At 39.5% G+C, this 20,583-nt stretch overlaps 1 protein-coding gene across 4 annotated transcripts in view; it reads right to left on the reverse strand.

Moving 5' to 3' along the window:
- Positions 1 to 20,583, reverse strand: part of LOC129703908 (exocyst complex component 6-like) — a 190,959-nt gene that overhangs the window by 114,766 nt on the left and 55,610 nt on the right. For all 4 annotated transcript variants that reach the window (XM_055646612.1, XM_055646613.1, XM_055646614.1 and 1 more), the window contains exons 6-8: positions 6,749 to 6,953; positions 5,627 to 5,779; positions 4,310 to 4,378 (exon numbers count right to left, since the gene is read on the reverse strand). In XM_055646612.1, the coding sequence (XP_055502587.1) occupies positions 4,310 to 4,378; positions 5,627 to 5,779; positions 6,749 to 6,953 (427 nt within the window). The remainder of the gene's footprint in view (positions 1 to 4,309; positions 4,379 to 5,626; positions 5,780 to 6,748; positions 6,954 to 20,583) is intronic.

The following is a 20,583-nucleotide window of genomic DNA, read 5'->3' on the forward strand; positions in this document are numbered from 1 at the left end:
ATTATATATTTTAATATATTAAATTTTCTGAAAATGTTAATTGTTAAATTATAATTTGTCCTAACCTCTTTCTATTGTTCAGTGAAGGTATATTGGAATTTTGGGGAATATTGTTGAGTAGTTTAGAAATATAGCACAGAAACAGAAAACATGACCCATGTCAACCACTGATCACCCATTCACATTAGTTCTATATTATCCCACTGTCTCATCGATTTCCTAAACACTCGGGGCAATTTTACAGAAGCCAATTAACCTGCAAACCTGCATATCTTTTGGACATGCAAGGTAAGTGGAGCACTCGGAGGAATCCAACACAGTCACAGGGCGAACGTGCAAACTTCACACAGACAGCACCCGAGATCAGGATCAAACCCAGGTTTCTGTTGCCGAGAGACAGCAGTTCTACCAACTTTGCCACTGTGTTGTCCACAGTGCATTCACTACACTGCCCTGTATACTTCCTTGTACATTGGTATATGGTCATATAATGATACAGCACAGGAACAGGCCTTGTAGCCAAAATACGCTATGCCCACCAAGATGCCTTATCTAAGCTAGTCCCATTTACCCATATTACTAATGCAATTTCCGATTTGTTAATATTGAATTTAGTTTAAAGATCAAGACCCCAAGAGCCAAACCTCATGCTCTACTAGCAACAATAATTCATGCCTCCAGTATGCTTCTCGGACCTGGAGTACTTGCAACAAACTGGACAAACTGTATACAAATGCTGAAAGGACAGTCTAAAGAAAGGTCTTAACTCGAAAAGTTACCCATCCATGTTCTCCAGAGGTGCTGCCTGTCCTGCTGAGTTACTCCAGCACTGTGTCCTTTTGTGTATTAACCTGCATCCGCAGTTCTTTGTTTCTGTACACAAATGTTCTTTGCAAAATACTCTTAATAAATGGCAGCGATAAGTGAACCAATATTAATATTGTCACAAACCAATTTTCCCATGTTCTATTGTAGTTATGCTCAGTCTAAACAGATACACTCTTCCTGTGACACCTCGGAATAATGTATCAGAAAGAGGAAAAAGATAAATAGATGCACTCAAAGACACTGAAACATTGTAACATTCCCACTGTCTCCTTGGATATTACTGCTAAAGCAGAACTGCAGTGTTTGGGATTCTATTTAGAACATTAAGTTCATGTGGGACAGGCATCATCCCAGGGAAGAAGAAACGGGCGACACTTCGGGTCGAGACCCATCTTCAGACAGATCAGTCTGAAGGGTCTCGACCCGAAGCGTCGCCCGTTCCTTCTCTCCAGGGATGCTGAGTTGCTCCAGCATTTTGTGTCTATCTTCAATCTAAACCAGCATCTACAGTTCTTTCCCACTCATGCATCAGAAACACACACAAGTCCAGTATAAATAGCTGCCTCACAATTATCCCTTGACCTTTTCTAAATCAAGTTTCACCTGACCTAGCATTGATAGAGTCTGCGTCTCGAACAACATCAGTCACCTCAGAATGTACAGAATCGGTGTGGAAACAGCACTCTGTCCCAAGGGACTGGATAATCCTATAACTAAATTATTTGTTATCAATTATCATCAGGAAACAAAATCTAATATAGCATAGAAGGTCATATTGCATGTAGTGCTCACACTTGAACTAGCTATACTCTTAATCACTTTCGTCTTGTTTTGCTTCTCACATGCTTTCCACCTCAAATGTTGATTTAATGTTCTACTGTTAGTTATCTGCTGCATGTACCCCTACAGGTAGTGTTTACTGGAAGATACCAGCTCATTACATAAATATTTTCTTTGTGTCAATTACCTTATATCTAATCTAGATCCTGTGGCTCCCAATGCTTTTGTCCTTAGAAACAGTTTCTACTAACTCACATGCTAAAACTTGACAACTTTGATAATCCTCAATAAATCTTATTTTAACTGCACTGCAAGGAGGAACCTCAAATCTCTATGGTTTCTCCGTATACCTGAAGTCATTAATTCTGCATGCTATTCTCGTAGGACTACTCTATAAACCCTCCCAAAGGTCAGCAGACACACAGTAATAACAGCTACGGTAGACAAAAATGCTGGAGAAACTCAGTGGGTGCAGCAGCATCTATGGAGCGAAGGAAATTGCTTCGATTTTCCCACATCTGCAGTTTTTTCTTAAACGCAATAACAGCTATGTTCCCTTCCAAGATTCATCCCATCATGTTCATGACTTAATTGCCACTGGGTCCAGATCTTGAACTATATTTGACAACAATGTGACAGTACCATCACCAGAAATACTGCATCCGTTCCAAATGTTAGCTCATGACCACATTCTTATATACATAAGCAGTAAATGATCATTTATAAAATTTTAAAAACGAAAAGAAAACTCAAACAAGCTGGTCAAACAGAATGACTCGTATAAAAGCCAGCAATTAGTTGCTGGCTCTATTTTTCTCAGCATCAATTAATTTTATTCCAAACTTTTTCCTTCCCATACAATTCCACTACACCTCAACCAAATGCAATATCTATCATCACTCTGACCGACATTACTCTGACTACGATCAATTTAGAATGAGCATTGAATAAACCTAGGATCATCATGACTACTTGCAAGGCAGTTTGGTTTAAAACACTGAACAGTACAGAACAGGAACACGCCCCTTGGCCCACAATGTCTATGCCGAACATGATGACAAGACCAACTTTTATCTGTCTGCACATAATCAGTATCCTTCCATTTCCTGCATATCAATGTGCCTATCCAAAAGGCCATTAAATAACACAATCAAATCTGCCTCTACCACCTTTCCTGGCAGTGTTTCCCAGGCACTCACCATTCTCTATGTTAAAAATACTCGATGTACACGTCTCCTTAAAACTCTGCTTCTCTCACCATAAAGCTACGCCCGTTAGTATTTAATATTTCCCTCTTGGGAAGTAGGTTCCCACTATTGACCCTTCGACCCTACCCAACATCTACCCATGCCTCACATAATAATTTTATATTGTTTCCCCTCAACTTCAAGCATCCCAGAGAAAACAATCCAAGTACGCCCTGTACCTAATACCAACTAATCCAGGCATTGTTCTGGTCCCTGCACACTTGTAAAGCGGTGACCAGAACTCCTCGCAATATAGCAAATGCAGCCTGACCGATGTACTATAAAATTGCTGCATCACTTAGAGTCATTGGGTCACACTGCAAGGAAACAGGCCATCCGGCCCAACTTACTCATACTGACCGGGATGTCCCATCTACACTAGTCCCACCTGCCCATGTTTGGCCCATATCCCTCTAAACCTTTCCTATCCATGTACCTGTCCAAATAAAATGTTACAGCCTCAACTGCCTCCTTTGGTAGCTCGTTCCATATATCCACCACACTCTGTGGTAAAGGTCGTCCCTCAGGTTCCGATGAAATCTTTCCCCTCTCACCTTAAACCCATATTCTCTGGTTGTTGATTCCCCAACTCTGGGTGAAAAACTCCACGCATTTACCCAGTCTATTTCTACCCTATCTATTCTCCTCATGATCCTATGCACCTCTATAAGATCACCCCTCCTCCTCCTGTGCTCCAAGAAATAAAGTCTTAGCTTTCCCAACCTCTCCCTATAGCTCAGGCCATCAAGTCCTAGCAACATCTTTGTAAATATATTCTCTGCACTCTTTCCAGCTTAACAACATCCTTCCTACAGCTGGGCGATCAAAACTGAACAGAATACTCCAACTGCAGCCACACCAACGTCTTCTACAACTGTAACATTACATCCTAACTTCTATACTCAATACCCTTACTGATGAAGGCCTTCTCGAGCACCGTCTCTCACCGACTTCCTAACTCTCATATTCAATACCCCAACCAACGAAGGCAAGCATACTATGAAAGAACTGCAGATGCTGGAACAATTGAAGGTAGACAAAAAATGCCGGAGAAACTCAGCGGGTGAGGCAGCATCTACGGAGAGAAGGAATAGGCAACCTTTCGGGTCGAGACTTTTCTTCAGAATACTATGTGCCTTCTTTATCACTATCTACTTGTGTTGCCACTTTCAGGGAGTTATTGACGGTCCCTAATATCCCACCGTACATCAATGTTGTTAAATATCTTGTCATTGACTATATATTTTCCATTTACACTCGACTTCCTAAAGTGCGAGACTCACACTTTCTCGGATTAAACGCCATATGTCTTTTTTTTTTTTAAAAACTGTTCAGGATGTGGATTTACAATTGAACATCATGTTAGCCAAGTGTAACCAATTTTTATTCTCAGATGATGCACAAAGGTCTACTTAACTTTACACACAGAAATACTGGGAACCAAAAACACTTACCAAAATGGTGTATATATGCAGACATCTGTAAACAGGGGAGAAATCAACAAGATCTTGGGCAGTGAGAACCTGCAGGGAACATGTATGGCAAAGAATTTATCAACAATCAAACATTTATGTTGAACATATTGCATCACATCACAGCCTGGTTTGGCCACTTGAACACCTAGAAACCAAGAGACTACAAATGGCGAAAGATACTGCCTGGTCCATCACAGGCACTGACCTTTCCACCATTTAAAGCAATCTATAGAAGATGCAGCCATAAAAAGGCTGCTAATATCAAAGACCCCCACGCCACCCTGGTCACTCTCTCATTTCGCTCCTACCATCGGGAAGGTACAGGAGCCTGAAAACCATAACCACCAGGTTCCAGAACAGCTTTGCCCCAACAACCATCAGACCATTGAACACTATGCAATACTAACCTCAGCAATTATGATCTCATATGGACTTAGTTTTTGATTTTCTTTTAAAATATTGTATTTTGGTTACCTAGTATTACGGGTTATGTTTTTTGTATTTTTTGAAAATTGCAATTGTATTATATATTATATGTGTTATTGCGTTTATGAGCCTGTTAAGCTGCAGCAAGAATTTCATTGTTCTGTTGTTGGTACCGATAATAAACAAACACTTGACTCCAGAATCCACTATCATTTTAAATTGGTCAATTTCTCATCACAGATCTCCAGAAAGATCAGTACTGAGCTTTCAATAGGTAAAGCTCGCCAATCAAATTACATTACAATATTACTTTATAAATAATCAAATCTTTCTGATAACGATATTCAGATCAAAGCAAAGATTAGGACATTCACATAGCTCTGTGACTTACTGTTACAGAATAAAGCATTTACACCAACCTTTATCCAAGGCTTTTCACCAAATTTGCAGGAGGAAAAGAAACCCAAGCTTTTAAACATACTACTTCATATAGGTCCAATGAAACTGAACGTAATAGAAGAAATCAGACTACATCCCTCAGCCCCTTGAGCCTAATCTTCTTTTCCAGAAATAGATCATTTTATGCTTTAAATGCCATCGATAATTCAGCCTCCGCAGCACTCTGGGATAGAGAATTCCAAAGACACAGTATCCCTAGTGAAGACATTTCTCCTCTTTTCCCTCCCCAACTACTTGCCCTTTATTTCTCTCCCTGGGCAAAACCAGAGGTCAGAGTCTCTATCTCACATATTTCTAAGCTCGACAAACCAATTAAGAAAAAGTCAATTCTCATTACAATTATACTACGTAGAGTAGGTCAAATAATTAATTTAATATACTATTTAAACATGGAGTGGCTGTTAAAATTACCTCCTCTTCATATTCTTCTTCCTCATCCTGTAACTGCTCTGGTGTTGCTGTATCGAAGTGTCCTAAAAATGCACCACTGGCAGCATACAACTTTTCATTGCCATTATGCGTTTGCTTCTTCACAACACGATTGAAGATTCTCTGCTGCTGTGACTGTGGATCATTAATAAAACACAACTGAATATTCCAAACAGAACTGCTTTAGAAAACAAAATTCATCATCATCATCTATACCTCAAAACATTTTCTACACATATTATCCAATATCTTTCCAGATTATAAATCATTCCAATTTACCCACACTTTAAAATTCATGGGCCTAGATTTTGCACAGTGGAGAAACAGTGGAGTGCTCACTGGCCCACTGATGTAAAGGAAAAATGTCCATCAAGTGATTTTGTATTGCACGGATTTTCCCTTTACTCATGTCGGTTGTTAGACATCAATATGAAGGACCCCATGGAGACCAGCATCACTGACTGCATCAAGGTGGGTGAGCTGTTATTTACAACAAAGAATTTTCAAAAGCAGCCAAAAAGGAAGCATTTTTTTCTTAAAATACATCTTCATCCTAGGAAGAAATACAACCCTTTTCATGAGAAGTGTCTATCTAGGGTGGGATGAGAGGGGGAAAGGATCAAAAACAATTCTTGACCTCAACTTTCATTAATACAAAAACAAGAATTGTGGTTTTGAACCCTTGCTCAAGTCAACAATCTAAAAATACAAATAAATTTAGTCTTCATTTTCCTTTCCAATAATGTTGGACATTTTTTGGATACATTAACTGGCACTGAACCACAAGAGTGAACACCTAATGGCAGCAAATGTATGACAAGAAGAATAACTGCATGATGCAGAAGAACAAATTATTGAATTCATCAGCCACAACCCCAATTAGTATCACCCCACCCCACCCAAAACCGATGAGCTACAAATTGAGAGGTCTGTGTTTCCATTGTTTCCCTGGAAAATATTCCTATTCAATCAAAATTGACATCTCTGAACTGGTTATTCACTGTTTAGTTAGAATGTTAATTCATAACATATCACGCCACAGAATGTTTATATGGTAAGTACTAGTTCAAAACAGCTTAAGAAACTAAATTTGATATTTCTCACTTGTTTCATGGCCATTTCCCCTATTTTATCAGAGTGCTTCCGAATACTTTCCAAGAAATCTTTCAAATCTGACATTGAAATTTCCTTGATCTCTTCTCGCAGTCTGGGAATATTTTCAGTCATGATCTGACAGAAACGATACTGATAAACTTGGGGAAGATAGGTATTTTCTAGCAGTTCCATAGTTTTCAAAGCAGAATAATATCTGAAATAAAAACAAATATGTAAATGTTTGTATGAAATTCATGTTTGGTGCACCAAATAGCATTTCTATAATGAAATGGTAAAACATTTTTTCACTAGGTTTAAATATGTCCTCAACTCATTGCACGCTTCATGAGTTTATCGATTACATTGTACATAGGGCTTGAATTTTCCTTTTTTGTTTTCAGTTCCGTCTTTCACCCTGACTTTAGTACACAACATTCAAGATTTATCAGAATATTCAGTCCTAAAATTAGAAAATTAGCACTAAACTTGAATAATAGAACATGCTTTCAAATCATAAACATTTGAATTAATTTCTTGAGACATCATGTTTTTTTTTTAAAGTTCTACTCAGATAATCATAATATGTACATGATGATTATTTATGTTTAGATGCACATATGTTAAGAAACTGAGTTTGAAGTGCACAATTTTGTACAATGGATTTTGTTTTTAATGGGTCCATAGATATTGGTCTCTTTTCTTGCAATCACTGATGATAGAATTCTGAATGTTGCAGTCAGGACTGACTATGGGCATTGGCAATATCATCAAAATAAATACATAATGTCTTCTGAAGTGCCCTGGAGCTGTAACATCTACCTGGTAGTAGTCAGAGTAGGCATGCACCCCAGGAACAATTCCTGTAGCGTTTCATCATCATTTTCCCATTTCTCAGGCAACTGAGTAGAGTTAGATTTAGCTCTTGGGGCTAAAGGAATCAAGGGATATGGGGAAAAAAAGCAGGAACGGGGTATTAATTTTAGATGATCATTCATGATCATATTGAATGGCGGTGCTGGCTCGAAGGGTCGAATGGCCTATTCCTGCACCTATTTTTCTATGTTTCTATGTTTTTCTATATGTAGGTATGTTGCAAAGCCTACCTGAAGCGTCGCTGAAAATCTGTCCCAGCCCGTGTGCGCGATTTTGGCGCCGTTTAGAGGGGGGCGGGTTTAAAACGCGATTTTCCCTAGGCTGTTCAAATCGAGGATGTTCAGCCTAGTTAATTATTAACGAAAAATCGCTGGAAGATTCCGTCGCATTAGCTATTATTACTTTTATGTAATTATTATAGTAGTTTAAAAATTAACCTCTAAACCCGCGACCGCCGGCAACCGGCAGGGTCTCATACAGCAGACAACAGAAGGTAGGCTGTTTATTTATACATTAAAAAGGGCTTCTTAAGATCCCTTTATACAAAGTTTAATGTTGCGAGTAGCTAATTTGGGCCCCATTATATCCCGCAGTATTTTTCTGGGCATTTGAGGGCACAAATCTACCGCAATGTGAACGTTCTAAACCAGCGCGTTCACAGGATCCCACTAGAAGGGTTTATTTAAATGAACTTTAATTTACAGCAGTTGAACACTAAATTCCTTCCATTTGGCCTATAAATTAATGTAAATGAGATTTAAAAATCATGTTTTATCGTGAATTATTTGTGAATATTATTTGGACACTTAGGCTATTTAAAAATGTTAATCATTTATTAAGAAATGGATAGATGTTTAGATCTAGTAATTAAAGTTTGAAATTAGCTACAATTGGGTAACTAACTAATTATATGCTTTAATTTTACTTCGGAGTCACGTGAGTGATTCCGTGAAGACCCCAGCTCCAGTGCGCAGGTGCGGCATTACGCACAGCGTGCAGAACGCAGCCAGCGGGAGTCGGGCTAGCTCCCGCATCCAGGGACGAGAGGTAAGTACTTACCTTAATCGGGCCTTGTGATTTTTGCTCCAGGGGGAGCAAAGTGAGGCATGGTGAGCGGGCCCCGTTTCGACTCCAGCGTGGGGCCGACAGTGACGGGGAAAAGGTGCCACCCGGACCGCTAACGCTGCGGACCGCTGCTAGGAGCTGCGCTATGCCGGTCCGCTGAACAGCTGTTCCGTACAGCCGCGGACCGGCGGGAAATTAAAAAAAAAAAAAAAAAAAAAAACCCGACCGGCAGCCCTGCAGACTCCTGACCAGGAGAATCGCCGCCCGGGAACCGCCACAACGCCGCCTGGAAAACGGCAGGCAGCCTCTACATACAGGTAAGACAAAAATCTTACCAATTTACAGGTTCTACAGGAGCCATCTTCCTCCAAGCTGGAACAGGTTGGAGAAGGCAAAAATAAGTATGTCTGTCTCCCCAAGCCAGAGGAGGTCATGAAGTTCACCTCCAGGAGAAGGACTGCCTGCCCAACTCCACACGAGGGTCCTTATCTGGGAGGCAGCCACCGGTAGCGGTGGAGCTATTTCAATGCTCCCGCTCACTCGACACCGAGCCGCTCCCTGTGCCGCCGGTGTAAAGGGGCACTGGCTGAATGCCAAGGGAGCTGACTCCTACCCCAGTGCTATTGCACTAGCCATCTCCCTTGTCGAGGGATTGATGCAACAGCGGAGTGGAGTGCTTTGCCTCCTCCCATTTAGCGCATCCTTTATGCTCCTTTTTTATGGGCTAAGGAGGCCAGGGCTGGGCTGGCTTAAGCGCTGGGCAGGCGGACGAGAACAGCAGTATGCCAGGGGAGCAGGATCAGGAAGAGCCACTGGGTGTCGTGGGCCACTACATGGCTCCTCCACGCGACCATCTTCCCAACAAAAGCCCTGCAGGAACAGGCCTTTCCAGAGGCAAATCCGCAGGCAGCTGGGTCTCGTAGACTCACAGACAAGCAGCGAATTCTACAGAAGGTCAAGATGTTACCACCTTTTGCTCGCCTTTGGTGCTGACGCCTAAGATGTTCCCATATTTGGGATACTCGACTGAACGATGGTGCATATAGACCTGCCCGCAACCCCGAATATATGGGGCTATGCAAACCGCTGCTGCGGGGAAGAGGGAGCAGGCTATGGGACGAGCAGGACATCACATCCAACACCCAGCTGGCAGCACCCCTCAGCATCCACCAGCAATATCAAACAAGGACTGGTGAAAGCCTGGTGACCGCTGCAGATCCCCCATAGTTCTTTTTAGACGGGGCCCAGAGCGGAGCCGTGGGAAGATGCGCCGCCCCACCGACAGCACCAGCATACCAGCAAACTACGCCTTCATGAAAAACAACAAGCATGGAGGTAGGTAGTCTGGTTCCTCCCAGTTTACACTAAAACAAGGGTGTTCTACTAACTGCATGGGGAGTGGGCTAAGCATGGGATGCTGTCACAAATAACCAAAATATACTCAACAGCATTAGAGGATAAAAACGAATTCAAATTGGGCATTTTACTGCCAGTTCAGCAATGCGCCCAAAGGGCTGTTTCTCCCTCTAAGAAAAGAGAAGTGAGAAGGCAAGCTGAACTAAACAGGCACATTACTAAACGGATTGGAATTTGTATCGAATATATTCACCAAAACTATAAAAGATGATGAATGTAGCATCATCATTGATCTAATATCACTAAATAAATCTGTTGAGTATATCCACTTTAAGATGGAGGTGGAGTTTTTCAAACTGCCAGACATCTAATCTCCCTAGGATACCTATGGGGAGCATTGATATGGGAGATGCTAACTATCTTATACCATTACACTAGGATCATTATAGATACCTAAATATATTTACCTGGATCATGGATATCCGGTTAGGGCAACCATGGGAGCATATAGCATTTCATATGGTCTAAACCTCAGCCCTAAACTATTATAAATGGCCATGAAAATATTAAGAAAAACAAATATAATAATGGCACACATTGGATGATATCCTCATATTAGGGGATACAAAGGAATTAGCTGTGGAGCAGTTCTAGCTACGAAACAGCTCCCTAAAGCTGAGGTTCATCCCACGCCCAGATAAACCAGTATTGAAGCGTTACTACCAAGGAGTATCTGGGCTTCAATAATAATTCCGTCCACATGATTGTTACTTTGCCAAGATACTTGGGTCACTATAATCAAATCATGAATGTACCCACTGAAGCTATATCACAATTAAGGTGGTGGGCAGACATATATTTGGCATAGTTTTCAGCCCTATTATCATCACCAATCCCAACTTGGTTATTTTAAAAACCAATGCCAGTACTTTAGGCTGGGGAGCAACTAAACTCCATATCCAGCACAGGTAACAGATGGACCAATTCACAAACATCGTTACTACACATACCGGGCATCAACTTCTTGGGATTGGTGATCGCCTATTGGGCTAAAAAGCATATGCATTTCAAATGCAGCACGTACATATGTGGTTACGGATTGATAATACTATGGTGGTGGCTTATATCAACCATATGGGGAGCATAATAATCATTATTGTGCAACAAATTGGTCAAACAAATCTGGCAATGGTGTGTCAAAAGACATTTTAACTATCAGCTGCCTATGTCCTAGGAAGCTAGAACACAGTGGGAGACACCATGTCACGGGGTAAAATTTATGATTACATTGAATAGATGTCATAACCCAAAATATCTGCTAAGTTTATTAAGCAGTTTGAAAGCCAGATATCAATTTGGTTGCACAAGACGGAATCACCAGTAACCCATGTATGTGACTTAGGAACCAGATTAGAGGCAGCGATAGATGCCTATACGGTGGAAGGGGGAATTTCTGCTTTGCCTTCCTCCCTTCTGCCTCATCAGTCGGGCACTTCGCAGTACAGATGGGATCTGTCTCCGAGATATTGAACGTGCCCGACCGGCCTACAGCCATGGTTCCCAGTTCATCACGACACGGTGGGCGAGTCACCTATGGATTTCCCTAGTGGACCATGGTTGCTGACTCAACCCAGTATCAGGCATAAGCCACCCATGCCAGGGGAACATCAAACTCCTGGGTGCAGGTTTGAATAGACCTAACCAGGGACTGGGATTATCCAAAGGAACCATTACCACCATGTCGGCATCCCTGCGAACAGTCACTAAAAGCTAACATGGGTAAAATACGACGCAGGGACAACGAACTATTCAACCACTGACGTATTGGAGTTCCTGGAACATCTACACCATGACTAAAAGGTGAGTTACAGTGCCGTAAATACAGCATGGAGCGCCTTATCTGCTTATCTAAAACCGCATGTCAGCAGAGCATGGGATCCCATCCACTGAAGGTAAACTTATGAAGGGCAACTATAATATAAGCCCCAAACACCCAGGTATATACCCATGTATGGGATCTTGGTGTGATATTGACATACCTCAGAGAATGGCACCAGCCAGATCCCTCAGCTTGCTTATCTATGTTTTAAAAAAAGGCTCATGCTTATGGCTCTCGTACACGCTCAAAGAGTCCGGTCACTCCATAAACTAGACTGGATACATGGTGATTACCCCAGACGCATCAAGTTCATATTTAGGTCTGGTAAAATCTAACTCGCAGGTATATGGATTCGGCACGAACTAGCAGGGTCGAGATCGCCTGTGTTTTCCGTGCTGTAATCGTTATATGGCTATATGGACCAGGAACGCCCGATTCACTGGTGGGATTCCGGGCCCACCCACCAGAGTCCAGGTTGAGTGTGGTGACCCATTTACTACTATATATAGACACAACCCACTATCTTAGAGGGAGAGGAAAGCCTATGGGTCAACCACAGTAACCCAAGACGGGGTACGAGCCAAACCACTCCAAGGTGGCTCAAACAGGTACTGAAAGCTGCCGGAATAGATAATAATACATTTAATCCCATTCCACTAGGGCAGCATTGGTATCAGCGGCTGAACGAATGGACATCCCGGTTGACCACATTTTCAATACAGCAGAATGGTCAAGGGAACCGCGTTCAGAACATTTTTTATTATAAACCGTTGATAAACCTGATTTAATTGCAGGAGAATATTACAAACTGCAATATTAATTTAAGCTCAGAGGAGCTCTTTTATGTTGTTATTGTTAACAAATACCTTTCTGTTTCTTTTGAAAGCAGATCCACTGGTAGATTACGATAACACTTCCTCCCTCATAAACTTCGGCAGTGAGTGAAATAAAAACTGTTACACGGTTTGAAATCACAGACCTTTGAAGTCTTCACGGAATCACTCACGTGACTCCGAAGTAAAATAGTAAGATTAAACGAGTACTTACCAGTACGAAGTTTGATCTGTATTTTATGAGGAGTTACGGTGAGGGATTAAGTGCCCGCCGCTCCCACCCTCATTATACAGATCGAACTAGTAAATTGATGTCTCGTGATCTTTACTATCTTACTTCAAATATTGTGTCTATTCTGTGATTTCACACCGCTGCTTCGAAGTATGCCGCACCTGCGCACTGGAGCTGGGGTCTTCACTTAATCCCTCACCGTAACTCCTCATAAAATACAGATCAAACTTCGTACTGGTAAGTACTCGTTTAATCTTACTATTTCAGGTCATCCAAGTAAGATTATTTCATATTTGTTTCAGAATGCTTCAATCTATGATAACTGAAAATTTCATTCAGTTCTCTTAATTTTTAAGAAAGTTATGTGCTTTTGACTGTCCACGATCACAGCTTTTTTGTTATGTCCATAGAAAATCAATAGGGAACAAGATGCTAATTTCCGAGTATGAAAATGGCCATAACTTTTTAAATACTTGAGATATGAAAGTGAATTAGATGTCAAATTAAACTTCTTTTTATGCTTTATCTGATGGGATAAATTGCAGACTTGATTTTTTAAATCTCAAAATTTTGTAACATTGCTACTATATGGATGTAAGAATGTTGCAACATTTTAAGAAACCTCAAAATGGCATTTAATTATTTCTTTCCATTCTCCCCGACAATACACAGTACATTTAGGCTTTCTTTTAAAAGTATTTTGATATTTTGTTTATAAAAAAAAAAGAGCAAGCCATGGTGAAAACAGTTAAATAAACACTTCTCTTCTATGCTAACAGTGCAATAATATGCAAGCAGCGTTTCACATTCAGAATATTCAGTAAACCTGTATGCCAGTACAGTACTTTTGAACAGCTTGGACTTACTTATAATAGTAGCCTTTATGATATGATGATCATAAGCCTAGGCTTTGAGTTCAAATGAGGAATTTGTATCCCTTATGGTACTGGATCTCATGTACTTTGAGGCAGCTTATTTTGTCTAATATGAATAGAAAATGTGATAAGGGCGGTTTATCAGGTTATGCCCTTATCACATTTTTAAATATGCAAAGCCTAAATTGCAACACAATACAGTTTTAAGAAGATATATTTATAATAGCATCAAAGTCAAATAAACAGTTTTATTGAAATTATATTTATCAGCTTATCTTTGCAGTTAGATCATCTGGAAAGGCCAGACTTTGAGATCAACGTTCATGTATAATCCATTCAAATCCATTCGGCAACCCCTCTCTAATTACAGTATGTGTCTGTAGAACAAGACCTTGGCCTTTTAACATTTGTTCTCATAAAATATTGAGGCCTTTTTCATTTAGAGGTCAACTGCAGTCCAAAGGTTCAAAATAAATAGTCATTTTTTTTGGCACAGAAAATCCAAAGCCCAGCATAAAGCTCTCAGTTCGAGCTATGCCAAAATAATACCCTCCACAAATGTTCATGTATTTATTGTTGCCAAAGACATTCATCACAATCATTTTATCTAGAAAAACTATGAACAATGATTTAATATAGATACTCAATATACCTTGGGTGATTCATGTGCAGCTTTTACTCAAACAAAATTCAGGTCATTGTACATGCACTTTAATCTTAAGATTAATGCTACTCAAGACTGAAGATGATACAATAAAGATGGACATGCACGAATCAAAAACGATCAAGTTTCCATCCTGTGGACATTGAAACCAAAACAAAATGTTTTCTAATCCGTTCATCCATGATACATTTTTAGAATTGATATATTTGTATAAAACTAACCAATTAATCCAATTGAAAAAAACAGTACCAGTTCTTTCTAAAGAGGATTCATCACTTTGTTAACTCCACTGCTTGAGTTCAGCATTTGTTATGAATAATTCATATATTTTATCATAAACCATTAACCCAAGTGACTCTCTAACCTGATGTTACTAAATCTTTATGTCAGCTTCATAATGACTTTTTAATGACTGACAAGTTTATATATTGCTCACTTACAGGTTTTATTTTAAATGAATGTACTTCATTAATGTGAGTCGTAATAGGCTCCCATTGGGCTACAAGGTTTTAGAATATTATTGACCTTGTTACTTTTTTTTGGAGAAGCCACACGTATAAATGAGTAATAGTAGTTAATGGCATCAGCATTTATATTGGGGCCACAAATTTGAACTTTAATGCAGCCTATTTTTGGACAATGTACTGCTAAATTGGTCTTGTGGTAATTGACGCATGTGTTTAGAGTTTGTGTAATAAATTGTGTACCCACCATATTTAGAATAGTTTTCTCTGCTAACGGCCACCGGGAACATGCAGAATCGGGAGATTGTTACATCAATCACCATACAGTGCTTATATAATACCACTGCTACTAAATTGGAGCTCAAAGCTCATGTTTTCTTATTATTGTGCACAGCTGAACAGAGTCACAATGGCAGCAGCAGCATCCCACCCCAGCAGCAATATTTATAAAAGGATTTTCAACTACTTGCAGTCTTGTGATGATTGATTTCTACTAACTGTTGTTATGATTCTAAAAGGATTTGGTACTTTCTAGAGTTCTTGAAAGCTGCTAAAGTTTACAAAGTCTGGTGTGCCAGGTGCTGAAAAACCATCTCGACTTGAAGCGTCTGAACACAGTTGTTCTGAGGCCACAATGTCCCACGAGACATTTTTCACAGTGAGTCATGTATGACAGAATGTATGCAGACGGAGGCAAAGAGGAGGAATAAGGGAATAAGCTAGAAGAAAGAGAACAGGATAAGTAAGCTAGGAGGAAAATGGGCTAGGCAAGACTTTTTTTTGCACTATTATGGTTGCCTCGTATTATTACTAATTTATTGTATTTTTTACTATATAGTATGTTATTGGGTTTACAGGCCTGTTAAGCTGCAGCCAGAATGAATTTCATTGTTCTGTTGTTGGTAAATATAACGGTTAAACACTTCCGACTCTTCATATAGATGCTTCTAAAGAAGCAGCAATTCATACAATGTAGATTATTCTTTTAAGAACTTTTTAGCAAGAAACATCATAAGAGCAAATGCCCTTCAGAAATAATATCCACTCTAGAGCTTGTCATTTATTTTTAGCAAAGCAAGGATTAGTTTGCCAATAAGGTTTAGGGGACATGATTTTTTTGGCCGTTGCAATCCTTCAGGGTGGTTCTGAAGATATTAGCAATGTTTTTGCACTGCAGCACATGCAAGGTTATTTATGGATTATGTTCCTAGTTAGATGACAAAGTTTCATTCCCTACTGTCCAGCAGCAGCAGCAAATGTCACATGGATTGCAGGCTTCTCCACAGTGCAAGGTATCACTAAATGCATGCAAGCCAGTTTGACAGCTACTTCCACTGGAGATGTGGAACAGCCAAAAGGAATTCCCCACTTTCCAATGTTCATTTTGTGCATGACCAGACATATCACATTATTGCCGAGAATCGTTCAATAAATTACAACAATTCTGTACGAATCTGATTTGAACCACCACAAAAAAAGCAAAGGTGCAGCAACTTGGCGATAAACACACTCCATTGAAGTCATGGCTTTTAAATCCAATGTGCAGTGCCCACATGAAATTGGATGCAGCAGGCAACTACTCCTCCTGACTAGACCTTAAGTAAACGACCTGTAGAGCTTTTAAAAAACAGCGTTGGTCAACCTTGCTATCAGAAAGACTCAAACATTCCGAACCGATACATGGTGGTGAGAACAGAGATAGAATAGGGAGAAAACGACAAATCTAAATCCTTCTCGCTATCCTGTTCACCAATTCATCTGGCCACCTCAGTGAATATAATCTCCATTCTGCAGCAGTTTCACGCCAGTTTAAAAAGTTCACCTCTAACTTTAAATATAAAATTTGTAATCAAGTCTTCAGAACATTGTCAGTCTACAATAGGTGACTGTTAATCAGAACAATAATGTCATGTTATTTGGTCAATTCATTAGAATGGAAAATGCCTCCAAAAGGTCAATGATTCCAAAATCCTTCCCGAGAGACACATGTTTATGTTGTGTCTAAAATTCAAACTTGTTTCTTAACTTACTCTTGAAACTTAATTTTTTTTTTTTTTTAAACATAGATTTATCTTTTCAGCACCTTTTACCATCTCCATATTATTCCCGTCCTCTCAAAAAAATTTTCAGAAAAGCTTTAATTTTACAACTCAAAATGAGCGAACAGAGTGGCCTGAACTACACTGCTTTCAGGACAATGCACATTTTCTGGGCACATTAGATAAATACATGTTTAAACACAAGCACAAATGTAACAATCACATTAGAAAGTAGACCATTTAAATCAGACATGTTCCATAAGAATATGCAGAAAACCAAGATATTTCCACAGAAGCCCAGCTTTCCAAATATAGTTTCCAGTGTCTGAAAGTTGCACTTTTTTGTTAGCATGTTTAGCATTTGATGTCCATGCAAATTGCTCTCAAAGTAGCAACAAGAAGTATTGTTGGCGGGGTGATGGCTGCCCTACCGGCAGTCTGTTCCTTTTTTCATTATTTTTGTTATTTTTTAGTGTGTTAAAAGTTTGTTTTAATGTTCTTCGGTTTGTTTTATGTGGAGGTGGGGGGGGAGGGGATCGGAGGAAACTTTTTTTCAAGTTCTTACCTTGCCGGAGATGCGATTAATTTTCGGATCACATTCTCCGACGCGCTCTGCGGCCTTCCATCAATAGAGCTGGAAGCCTCCTCGGACTGACTTTGAGCCCTATCGCGGGGCGCGGATTTATCATCCGAGTTGATCCCTTGACTGGGATCGCTCCCACCGCAGCCACCGCGGACTTACCATCAAAAGCTTGCAGTCTCGGAGGAGGCTAGTCGGGAAGCTCCAACGTTGCGGAAGTATCGACCAGCCCCAACGCGAGGTTCGATCGCCCCCGGCGCGGGGGAGCTGACACCCCCCCGATTGTCCTTCTAGCAGCATGGTAAATGCTGTTGAAGTAATTTTGTTATTTGCTGCTGTACACACAAGATGGGGATGAAGCAGTTTCCTATAATTCAATGTGGAGTTTCAATTCAACAAAACCAACAAAACAATATGATGTTTGTTGCAATGTTTCAAAAGGCAATCATGGTGATTAATATCGCAGAAAATTATTACATGATCATTGCTTAATATACTGAATTGTGGTCTCATTAAATCATGTAGTTTGATCTATTAGTGAAGCGCAGCTGTGTCATTTAGTATAGCATGCATTATACGGAACTCGGTATATTAATGAATGCAGAAACATTTGTAATGTGACGAGGGAGAACACCTGTTTAATTTTAAAATTAGTTTATAATGTGCTCTGATTGATCAGTCAACGAAAAATAACCCATATGGCCTTGTGATTCTAATGATATTCAGGATACTTTGTAAATCATTACAGAAGTGTCCTTTTTTCGCAAGTAGGTAATAACCCAATGGTTCTGAATGGTCCCGCCGGTTTATTTTTACTTTGTAAACTGCAGGCTAGGCATTAAAATGAATTTGAAAATTTTACGTGTGTTTAGCACAATGAAACTAAATGAATACCCAAAAAAGTAGGAATGAAAGAGGCAAAGCAACATTGGGGGAGGGCACGATTCAATACATTTTAGACCCACTCAGAATGTCAAAATTGTGACAGACTTCACTGACATTAAGTCAAACTTGATATTTTAATGTAAACCAATATTGTCATCCAAGTCTTAAATATTGATTAAAGTGTCATTGAAAAAGCATAGACCAAAATATATTCTAGCATCATGAAACGTGACGTTTTATACATTATTTGCAGTGCATTATTTCTTAATACTTTGCGTAAAAGGATTTTTGAACACAGGTTCAAATGCAAAATTGCAAAGTAAAGCTTATTCTTAACATGCATCAAAACTAATAAAAAACCCAGTTGCATTGAAGTCTTGCCTTCCAGTGTTACATATGAAATTAAATAAAACTAGCTTTAATTTGAAAAGACCAAAGCAAATTGAAGGTTTATTTAGTTAAGAAATTACAAAGTCCTTCAGCCTTTGTTAACTAAAATAAAACTCAATTCAGATATCCTAAGTAGCATTAATAGAAAATGCTGAAATGAAACACATTTTAAAGCCATACTGATTTTGTCACTATGATTAATATGAAACAATTAATGAGACAATAAAAAAAAATTGGAAAGGTGTGAACGAGGTAGTGATTTTTCTTTAACATTCTGGTTTATAAATAATTCAGATTTCTGACAGAATCTGGCATTGCAAGGAACCTCCATAACGACCTTTACACTTGGGTTGGGATAATGAAGAGAAAAACCATCGCAGATAAACATTATTCTCAAGTTCATATGGATGGTTTCTTACAGCAATGAATTAATGATTCAGGCATTCAATTTGCACTATCAATTTTGCCGTTTGATTTATACAACAATTATACATTTGCATCTTGTAATTGCGTGTTTGTCCACTACGCAACATAAAAACGGTATGAATATACTAAAACGAGACTAATCAATTTGAATCGTACCCAATTTTCCACACCTCTGGGATAGTGGGGGGGGGGGGGCGGTTGAAAGAACAGCATGTTTTGTATGGCAGTAAACCACTTCAAATTTTTATAAAGGATTCTACTGATACACATCATAATGTGGGTTATATTGCCAGAGTTCCATATCATTCCCGCCTAATGTTTATTCCACCTTTGCCAGGCACTTGGTATACTTTCTCAGATAAAAACAAAAGTCCATCAGAGACTTGTCATCAATAGATACAAAGGTAAACTGTTAATACCATGTTGCTAAAAGAGGACTACTGCAAGTGCCAGTGAGTTGGTCAGCAAATGTCTCTGACACAGTCAGCCAAGGACCAAACTCATGAAATAATTACTTACAATTATTAATGTTGTCAAGGTTTACAACCATGCTCACTATTCAGGAAATGGTTTTACAAAGCACTGATTAGGCAGTACAGCAATCTTCTTCAAGCAGATAGAAATATTTGACAGTAGCAAGTTCCACGATGTAACGTGTTTTTCCATCGTTATGACAGAGTTCTTATTTCATTATGATCCACCATAATTGCCTGCTTTATATTGTTATCAATCAATTTGTAATTGGTCAACAAAGTTTGACACTGTGAGCCAGAGGCATGAAGTGGTTTCTAATCTTACGACTTGCTTCAACACCATGTGAAAGTACCTTGAAATTTGATTAATCAGATTTAAAAAATGAGCCTCAAAGAATGCAAGTTTACTCGCAACCTTAGTCACCATTTACTGGCCACTTTTAATCCAGGCATATCACTTATGAACATTACTAAGCATGTCACATGGCTCTTCAAAACTTCTTACATTTATCAAAATCATGACTGATCTACTACTTGAACTCTTTATGCTGCTCTAGCCTTATATACAATGATTTATTTAATACCCGCAAATATCTCTCTCCTCGAAAATAACATAGTGACAGAGTCTTTGAGGCACTCTGGGGGTAGAAATCCACGCTTCACCACCCTCTGCATGAAGAAACTTCTCCTCACCCCATACCTAGTTTTACAACTCTACAGCCAGGAAGAAACATCCGCAACATCCACCCTGTCGAGACCTGTAGGAATTTTGTACGTTTCAATGCGATAACTTCTCATTCTTCTAAACTC

Source organism: Leucoraja erinacea, chromosome 15 (genome assembly GCF_028641065.1).
Source record: "Leucoraja erinacea ecotype New England chromosome 15, Leri_hhj_1, whole genome shotgun sequence".
Classification (NCBI taxonomy): Eukaryota; Metazoa; Chordata; class Chondrichthyes; order Rajiformes; family Rajidae; genus Leucoraja; species Leucoraja erinaceus.